General features: G+C 45.4%; 1 protein-coding gene across 2 annotated transcripts in view; it reads left to right on the plus strand.

Moving 5' to 3' along the window:
* The window catches only part of LOC149372188 (beta-1,4-glucuronyltransferase 1-like), a 34,691-nt gene extending 24,652 nt beyond the window's left edge, over positions 1-10,039 (plus strand). For both annotated transcript variants that reach the window (XM_089566583.1, XM_089566584.1), the window contains exon 4: positions 9,768-10,039. In XM_089566583.1, the coding sequence (XP_089422709.1) occupies positions 9,768-9,959 (192 nt within the window). In that variant the 3' untranslated portion in view covers positions 9,960-10,039. The remainder of the gene's footprint in view (positions 1-9,767) is intronic.
* Positions 10,040-10,615: the final 576 nt, after the last annotated feature.

Below are 10,615 nucleotides of genomic sequence, written 5' to 3' on the forward strand. Positions count from 1 at the left end.
TGTGGGCTACATTCTTCCGTATTCCATTGTTCCCATCAAACCACATCACCGTCGCGAGAACTTTTCCGGCTAATACTTCCGTTTTCCTTTGTGAAACCGTTTTCTCCAAACCGACCTCGGTTTCCACCATGATTTTACATGTTCCCGTCCTATGATGTTACTCACTCTGTTCTCCCTTGCCTTCGACACAGTCTGCTGACACATGTCACACGATCTGACATAACTCTTAATGTCAGCCTGTACACCGGGCCAGTAAAACTCAGTGAGCACCCTAGCTATTGTTTGCCGTATTCCATGATGGCCGGATAATGCACTCTTATGTGCCAACTTAAGAACTTGCGTGCGTAAGCCCTTCGGTACCACCGCTTGCTCAACGACTTGTCCGGGACACACTTGGTACGACCGGAAAAGAACCCCGTCATCTGTATCAAAAGAGTGGGCGGTCTGTCCCTTACCACGAAATATTTGCCCCAACTTCCTGCGACACACCTCTAAGCTCGGGTCTTCTTCCTGTTTGAGGCGAAACTCCGGCCGTGACAAGTGGAGTGTGTTCAGAGTGGGGCTTTTACTACTCTCTGAAACCTTTGCTGTCACCATAAGGGAAGGAACAACGACCGCACCCGTCATGGCAAGGGAAACTGCCTGATCAGTGAGAACTGGCGGGTCAACCGGGAATGGAGGTTTAGCGCCAGGGACATTGCCTATTATGATGTCGTACAGGGGTGTAGATAAACAGCGCGCGATGGCCTTACCCGAGAAATATGGAGAAGAAATCACCACCTCCGCTTCCGGAACTTCTACACGGGTCCCATTGGCCAAGAATAATGTAGCCTTTTTCCCTGTTAGTGCCGCTGGCGGTACAAGAGACTCACGCACAACAATACCGGTGCTGCCCGTATCCCGTAATACCGAACCATGCTGGCCGAACACCTCACCGTGCGCCACGGGCATAGCAGTTTCCACCGGGTTGGAAGGACAGACCATCTCCCCCAACTGGCCCTCTACGCGCGTTACCACTGCAGTGCTATCGGGATGTGAATATCGAGGTGTCATGCAACAGGCGGACTCCTCACGGTCTCCTGGCCTCTTAGCTTTGCATGACTGGGCATCATGTCCTACCTCGCGGCACCAGGTGCAATACGATTGCTTCGGCTTCGTCCGACAATCCGCCGCCTTGTGCCCAGTCTTCTCGCAAAGAAAACACCGCAGGCGAGATTGCGAACCTGAAACCTCGTCCTTGGCTTTATTCATCGTATGCTCCCCCTGTTCTTTGAAGAACAACAAGTTATTTTGCCGCTGTGCTTCAAGAAAATGATCGGCAGCCTCCGCCAGCTTGGCAACTGTCTTGCCCTCCCGCTCACGTAAGAAAAGGGCTAAACGAGAATGACAGTTGTTCAGAAATTGTTCGCTCACGACCATCTCGCGAACCACCTCAAAAGTGCGGCCTGCTCCCCGCATCTCGACCCAACGATCAAAGAAGCTAAACAACCTGGCAGCATATTGCGAGGCCGTTTCTCCATCCTGTGGCTTGCTCTGGCGAAACTTCTCTCGGTATCCTTCCGCGGTGAACCTAAACCTCTGAAGCAAGGCAAGCTTCGCTTTGTCATAATCCACGGAATCCTCAGGCGAGAGCCGACCGAAGACCCTAAGTGCTTCGCCACCAAGGCACAAGCTCAACGCCGTTGCCCACTTTTCTTTTGGCCAACTCTGCCCGGTGGCCACATGCTCAAACCTCTTTAAGTAGGCATCGAGGTCATCTCGCGCTTCATTGAACTGTGGTATGAGGCTGTGCGGGTTAATGGAGCTAGCCGGTGTGACGCTACGCTCTCCACGGTCACTCGGAGGATTTGCGCCACCCTCCTTGAGCCTTATTTGTAGCTGCAAGTTCTGCGCCTCTAACTCCAAACGTTCCTTCGCAGCTTCACGCCCCGTCTCCAAATTCCGTGCCTCTAACTCCAAATTCCGTGCCTCTAACTCCAGTTTCTGCTTCGCAGCCTCACGCTCCGCCTCTAAATTCCGTGCCTCTAATTCCAATTTCTGCTTAGCAGCTTCACGCTCCGCGGCTCTCTCTTCCCGTGCCTTACGAAGCTCGTCCTCCACCCACGCTCGTAACTCCGCGCCGCACAAGCCCATGCGCTCGCCCAAAGCAACCAAATCTGAAGCGCTCATATTGTTCCTAAATTAACACAACAGGCAAATAAATAAAAACCGACCTCGTCCTGTCGTGGACGCCAAATTTGTGAGGACTCTGTGAGATTGCAGGTCTTATTTTCAACAAACACCAAAGTACAAACAATAAACGAGGCGGCTTTTAAAGGAAAGGAAACCAATTACAATATGAGCGAGAAGAAAGGAAAGGAACAAGAGAACAACGCAACAATACACGGGAAAAACACACGGGGGAACAGAACAAAGTGCTTATGATAAATGCAGGAAAAAGAGTCAAAGAGGAAAGTTCACACTACTTGTCTTGTTCGAGCAACGAGCGGGGAGGACTGGCTGGGTGTCGGGCAGTCAAGGAGTCTCTTGTCGTTCCAACGTCGATGAAACGCTACCGCAGCGTCAGCGTTCGTGGGCTCCCGGCACGGTTTCCAGGTCTGGTATCCCGGAAAAGGTCACGTAGGCGCCAGAGGCGGCCTGTGTGGAGCAGCTGACGGATGGACGGAGAAGAGTGGCGCCTGGGCCTGGTGGTTGAGGCTCTCGACGATGGATGTCCAGGTCTGGTGGCCCGGACGTCTGCGGCTAAGGCCCAAGCCCGGAACTCGGGGAGCCAGCAGAACTCGTCCACGTCCGTCGCCCACCGCGCTCTTCTCTTCTCTGCCACGTAATCCTCTTCGACCTGCCCCGCGTTCCCCTCCGCACGCGCTCCTCGTGCTTTGTCTTCTTCTCACGAACGCCGTTCGGTGGCGCTATCTCCTTACACTGAGTTTGTTTGAAATATTCAGCTTTAATTTGGTGGGACGCAAGAGAAAAATTGAGCCCAGCGCTGTTGTGTTGATGTGCTTGTCTCTTGCGCGAAAGAAATACTTATTACAAATCTGGCGGTCGCGAGAGCTGCTGCAGGTTACTTTGTGTTAAGAAGACACTACATTAACACCTCTTTTTGGGCTAGTTGGTGCATACTTGAATTAGAGAAAAAAGAGCGCCAAACCATGCACACCACAAGAAAGGAACGAGGACGAGACACAAGCGCTTGTGTCTCATCCTCGTTCCTTTCTCGTGGTACGCATGGTTTGGCGCTATTTTTTCTCTAATTCAAGTTAAGAAGACAGGCAGTAATATTGTTGAGCATTTATTTATTGCCGCTCCGTTGTGTCTGTATTACATTTGCTTTTTGGTGCATACATTTGTTCTGTAATAAATGTGGACGTCAAAAAATTTTTTAATGAAGTGAAAATTATCTGGGAAGAAACGACTGGGCACTAGATTCTTGCGTATGATGGTAATGTTACAGTACACAGGGTGTTTCACCTAAGACTATTAACAAGGTTTAAAAGCAGGATTTTAAAGTTAGAAGAGCTGTCTCTTCAGCATAGCAACGTCAGTGGTTGTGTGTATCAGAATACAGCTAAGACGTGTTAAAGAGCAGCTTGGTTAGTTAATATTTTAACTTTTTAATTTTAGCTATCATTCCTAGGCCACTCGTTTGAGAGGTTTGTAGGCCATTTCAACTAATATTCATATCAGTTTCTAGATTTTCTAAAATGTCTGTTATCGCCTCTGCATCGCAAATAATTTGGGGGGCGCACACTGACGAAAGCGAAACTACTCGGCCAGAAAGAACGTTAGCCTTGTATGCGAGAGCGCGTCACATAGCGGCGCGCCTGTCACTTGATCTTAGCAGCTTCGACGAGAAGTTCATTTTCGAAAGCCTAAAAGCTGATATGTATATCGCTTACCGTATGCCACAAGCCTCTCAATAAATGATGAGCCTAAGTGAGATAGTCAGAAAGCTAACTATTAAGTATCAGTTAACCTGACTGTTATACTAAACACAGCTGTATTGTGCTGCACACCACCGCTGACTGTCATTTCGATGAAAGCGCTCTTCCAACATAAGAAGGCTATTTTTAAAAATTACTAACAGTGTTAGGCGAAACGCCCTGTATAGTGGAAGCGTCTCTCTCCGATCCCTTGCGTTTCTTTTCCTAGAGGAATTGTGCCTCATGTTTTTCACTTCGGACTGCAACTGAGTGTCTTCACACCTAGCAATGTAGCAATGTACGAAAATTAATCAAGAACTCGTGCAGATGAATATTATAATTTGTAATGCCGATTTACCCTTGTCCATACCTCGCATGCAACCAGGGCGACCAACTTTTTCTCTTCTGTGCCAATGTATATTTATTCATTTCCCATAGGCATTCTTTATCCTTACTACACAGCAACTTCAGAACGGTTCTGGCAGCCGCGCATTCTACGTCTGCTAACCGCCACTTCTTGTGTGCAGGCATTTTCGATACGGCCCCCTATTCCCAACGGGCGCACCGGCAGTTGGAAATCAACGCAGCCAGAGCTCAATCAGGCTGACCGGCTATCATTCCACGTGGCTGACCGTCTGACAACGCCCCACTGTGACGTCATCATCGTCGACCATATAAGCCAGCTGCAAACTGCAATCGACACTTCAGAACGGTTCTGGCAGCCGCGCATTCTACGTCTGCTAACCGCCACTTCTTGTGTGCAGGCATTTTCGATACGGCCCCCTATTCCCAACGGGCGCACCGGCAGTTGGAAATCAACGCAGCCAGAGCTCAATCAGGCTGACCGGCTATCATTCCACGTGGCTGACCGTCTGACAACGCCCCACTGTGACGTCATCATCGTCGACCATATAAGCCAGCTGCAAACTGCAATCGACACTTCAGAACGGTTCTGGCAGCCGCGCATTCTACGTCTGCTAACCGCCACTTCTTGTGTGCAGGCATTTTCGATACGGCCCCCTATTCCCAACGGGCGCACCGGCAGTTGGAAATCAACGCAGCCAGAGCTCAATCAGGCTGACTGGCTATCATTCCACGTGGCTGACCGTCTGACAACGCCCCACTGTGACGTCATCATCGTCGACCATATAAGCCAGCTGCAAACTGCAATCGACACTTCAGAACGGTTCTGGCAGCCGCGCATTCTACGTCTGCTAACCGCCACTTCTTGTGTGCAGGTGAGTTAACCAATTCACCACTCTGCATTACATCGTAGACCTTGCGGCTGCTGAACCGTTCTGAAGCTGTGATGTTCTTGTGGTATTGATCATACACGTGTATTGATTCATTGGAGCACATCTTTGGAGTCGTGATGGCTGGTGAAAATGGTGACGCCATTTCCAGCTTCGCTGCCACCCTGAGTGAGAAGGCACCTGGTAGCATCAAAGAGGTCGCAAAGGTTCTTGTAGAAATGACTTCAAAATTTGTGGAAGCCCTATCTGAGCTCAGAAATGAAGTCAGAAACATTGACGCATCCACTAAGTCAATCAAAACTGAAATCACATCGGTTTGTTCCTCAATGGACTTCATTAACGAAACCTTTGAGGAGTTACGGTCCGAAATGAGGTCCTTACGAGAGGGGTTGACAGAAGTGAAAACTCAGAGCAAAGAATTCCAAAAGGAAAACCTGAAGCTAAACAAGGAGATGAAGGACTTAAAGCTAGAGTTGGTGGAACTGAAACAGTTTAGCAGGAAAAACAATATTGAAATAAAAGGTGTTCCAGTAACTTCGAATGAAAACCTTGGTGAGGTGATTGGGAAAGTTGCCAAATCACTTAAAGTAGATTTTTCAGAGAGCGATGTTGAAGTTTGCCACCGGGTTCCAACGAAGGCCAAGGGACCTGACAACATCATAGTGCGGTTTCTTTCACGAGCTACCCGAGATAAGGTCTTGCAAGCAGCCAAAAAACACAGGCTGAACACATCCCACCTGGGCTTTGAGGAAGAAGACCCAGTATTCATCAATGAACATCTGTGTGCTGAGAAAAAGATACTTCTTGGAAAGGCCATCAAGGCAAAACGAGAGAATGAGTGGCGCTTTGCATGGGTTTCTGAAGGCAAAATACTGTTACGGAAAACAGAAACTTCCCGGGTCATTCATGTGACTTGCGAAGAAGACCTCGACAAAGTATTTTAGCTGTATCTTTTCCTATTCCCTAACAAACCAGTTCCCTCATGACATCGCTAACGGATGGCAGCAAAACTATTTCCGTCTTTCACAGTAACATTCGAAGTATCCGAAAAAACATAGATCTACTTATCACCTTTCTATCATTACAAAAAAAAACATTTCACCTAATCGCAACAACAGAAACGTGGCTGAAAAAAGGAGAGAGTGTAGTCGTTCCAGGTTACACGATGACATCTCATCCTCGTCTGTCTTCCACTCGCGGCGGTGGCGTTGCGTTTTTTGTAAAAGCAGGTCAACATTTCTCTGTCTTGCATGATGTCACATGTAGCACTTCTTTTATTGAAGCCCTCTTTATTCATTTAGAACCCTCGCTCATAGTTGGTGTCGTTTATCGGCCTCCTAATTCTTGCCAAGCTTCTTTTCTTGATAAATTTGAAGCAATTTTATCCTTCCTGACACGAAAGCCAAACAAACGCATTCTTATTGTGGGAGATATAAACATTGATATGAACAATGCAAATCACAGCGATTACGCATATTTACTCAAGTCTTTTTCCTTTCAAAATATTATCAAGACACCTACTCGTGTTACGAGCACATCAGCAACGTTAATTGATCATGCACTCGTTAATTTCACCACAGGTATTACTGCTGATGTTTTCGATGACCCCTTGTCTGACCACCTTCCCATATTTGTCGACATAGATAATTTGCCAAAAGCAGAAACCTATTTTTCTCACCGCCTTAACAAGATAAACTACGAACTATTGCGTGACAATCTTTTATCAGTAAATTTTGATGAGATTTATCACGAGAATGTTGACACCGAATTTTCAAACTTTATTACTATTCTTACAGGTGCGATATCAAACAGTACTGAAAAGATCAAAGGTCGCTCTCGCAGCATACCAATTTGTCCCTGGATGAATAAGCCCATTCTTGAAGTTTTAAAGAAAAAGGACTACTGGTGCAAGAAATGGAAGCATAAAAAAGAGAACGACTTTTACCTGCGTCAATTTAAGGAGATGCGTAACAAGTCGGTAACGATGATGAGAGCTCGTAAAAGAGAATTTTACAGAGAACGCATAGAGAGGGCAAATGGAAACTCAAAAATACTTTGGCACATTTTCAAAGACATTGTGGGTAGCAAACAGGCTCCGCATATACTCCCTGAAACAGTAGACAGGAGGACAGCGGAACACTTCAACTCAACTTTCGCCTCTATGGGCCCACTCCTAGCGCAGAACCTACAGGACTTAAATGTAATAGACCTTGAGTCTAAGATTCCAAATAGTTTTGTTTTGTTCCGAATTGAACTAGAAGAAATACAGTCTGTTGTTTTAACGATGCCGACGAATAAAGCGACAGGTTTAGACGGCATAAGCAATAGGGCTGTGATAGAAAATTTTGACATCCTTGGTCCCGTCTTGTGCTCGCTTTTTAACCATTCTGTTAATGCTTGCAAGTATCCGTCTGTATTGAAAACAGCGAAGGTAGTACCAGTATATAAGGACGGTGACCGGAACGACGCAAATTGCTACAGGCCAATATCTCTTCTTAGCACAATTAATAACATCTTTGAAAAAATTCTTGCAAACAGATTCAACAAGTTTTTAGATAAATACGGTATCCTCACTACACAACAACATGGTTTCAGGTCACACCATTCAACTTCCACAGCAGTTCTGTCACTTACCCAGAAAATTAACACGGCTTTGCACAATGGCATGTTAGTTGGAGTAATATTTTTGGATTTAAAAAAGGCATTCGACACAGTTGATCATTCTATACTGATAACAAAACTAAAACACTACGGCTTTCGTCATAATATTTCCGACCTACTCACTAGTTATATCACTGACCGTGAACAAGTTGTGGTAATGAATTCCTTTACATCCTCACCGCACAAGCTTTACACTGGAGTACCGCAAGGATCCGTACTTGGTCCATTATTGTTTTCCTTATACGTTAATGACTTACCTTCATTTATCGGCTGTTCAAAACTTCTGATGTATGCTGATGATACATGTTTAATTATAACGGCAGATACAATGAAAGAGCTAGAGGAAAAAGCGAATCAAGAAGTCCATAAAATAGCGAAATGGTTCTCAGCTAACAAGCTATCAATAAACACGAAAAAAACTAAATACCTGATATTCCATTCAAGAAGAAAACTAATCGCCCCAACTGATGTCAGAATCCTTGTAAATAATGCACTAATAGAACACACATTTTCATTTAAATATCTTGGTGTCACATTTGACAGCCACTTACACTGGCAACACCAAATTGAGGCAGTCTGCGGGAAGTTGGCATCTGGATGTCATGCTCTTCATCAGGTTAAGGAATTATTTGACATCTCTACATTACGAATGCTTTATTTTGCCTTCATCGAAAGCCATCTATCATACTGTGTCGAAGCATGGGGTGGAACTTACCATACGTATTTAAATCCTATTATCCGTCTTCAAAAACGTGCATTAAGAATAATAAACAAGTCCAACCGTTATGAGCACAGCAAACCGTTATTCCGCAAGTCAATGATCCTTCCATTTGATTCATTGTACCGATTAAAAATCTCTGTATGTATTCACAACATAGTAAGACACAACCACCCTTTTCATGCATCAATACTACATCTCCCGCTTCGGTCCACTAGAAACCTCTCTTTCGGCAATTTCAACCTCCCTACCATCCGCAATGTATATGGTGAGCGTTTAGTGGAGTCTGCTGGGGTAAAAATTTGGAACGCGATACCCATTTCTCTTAAAAACTCACACAATTTTGCTGGTATGTTTAAAAAACACTTAATTGAAATAATTGATTTAACCTGAAATTCTTTTTTCGTCACAGTTTTCTGTTATTATGTACTTTGTATGTAACACGATAGTTTTTACTAACATTTGATGTCCGAAAGTTCTTTTTGCATGTCATGTCTTCAAAGCTATTTTCTTTCTTTTGCCGCGCCGAATGTTATCTACCAGTGTTATTTAGACTGCTTTGCTTTTAATCTTGTACAACGCTTACGCTTTTCTGTATATGTCCGCCGTTTTTGAATTTGCTTTTACGTGTTTCGTGTACTTGGACCCGAACTAGCCGCTGGCTATGGGTCCAAAAAGTGTTTGTATTTCCTGTAAAAGAAATTCGAAAATAAATTGAAATTGAAATTGAACTTGTAGACTTCCAAGAAACAGGCGAAAAATAGGCTGAGAACATCTTTATAGAGTTATATCCTGCTTCCGTGACCACTTTTTTTGTATATTTCAAGTAAATTGTGTCCAAGATAGTTTATCTCATTTTATTCTTACCTGCTGTACATTTTAGACACGTTTTACAAATACACTTTTGATTATAAACTGTACATTTTTGGTATTTTTGCATATGCACTGTTATTTTGGGCTATTTTTTCACAATTATTTGTACTCTGTATCTTAAATATTGCTGTTAATTGCCACGTTATTGTTTCTGCTTTGCTGTAGTAACTAGAGTGAGTAGTACCGCCATCTGCCAAGTGATAGGGTCCCTCGGCTTCGTCAAGCTGTTACAACAGCTTTTAGCCGTGGGGCCTTTCCAGGATGTTTTCTGGGCAAATAAAGGAAATGAAATGAAATTACCGTGCACTAAGCTGAGAAATGAAACAAATGCCCTCGCAGGCCCTGGAGGCTCACCTGGCCGGCTTCCGGTTTCTGGTGCTGAGCGACGCGTTTACCATCCACCGGGGCATGCGCAACACCACAGTCAACGAGAGCTTCCGCAACGCGGAGAAATCGCGCAACTACCGCATCTTCCTCGGCTTCCGCAAGACCCTGGAGCACCGCTACGGCAAGGGGCGAGAGTTCACGTGACGCCGCCGACGCCGCTGGGGGGCGCGCGCGTGCCTGGTCTTGTGGTCGCTGTCCTCAACTAGAGCAATAAATTTTTCGGTGAAGATCACATGTTTCCACTTTTTGACGCCTAATCTTGCGCACATTTTGTTGACATACGTAAGGCCTACATGCCACTTCATGTTTTCCTCGGTTGTTCCTTAGCGGTCTATTAAAATTTTGGATTTGATGTCCGAAGTGAAAGCAGAAAACGATCGCTGAAAGTAGACAGGGCAACTGAGCTAGAGAAAATGCCTCGGATAGGGATGGTCAACTCAATAATAAGTTCAATTTTGTCAAGAGAGGCTTTGACAAGATTAGATCCACGTGTCAATCACCTTCACCCGGTTTAGTTACGCGTTGTCGCATTGTTTTCCTGCGCAGTCTTAGCGATGTTTGTGCAAACGAGTCATCATAATAAAGTGCAGCACAAACTCCTCTTTTCAATTATCTCAATAACTTGTATGTTGCTGAGCCATCTTCATGTCAATACCATGTGCACCGACAGCTAGTCACCGTATTTTCTCGAGTTCATTCAATCGCTGTGCGCAGGTACCCTGGAAGACGTGAGTTTTTCAGGTACCATGTCCATGAGTCCACGCCGACCATTTCACCTTGTTTTCTAGCAGGAAGGCCCA

The sequence above is a fragment of the Amblyomma mixtum genome, chromosome 1 (assembly GCF_055824585.1).
Source record: "Amblyomma mixtum isolate Tamu chromosome 1, ASM5582458v1, whole genome shotgun sequence".
Lineage (NCBI taxonomy): Eukaryota > Metazoa > Arthropoda > Arachnida > Ixodida > Ixodidae > Amblyomma > Amblyomma mixtum.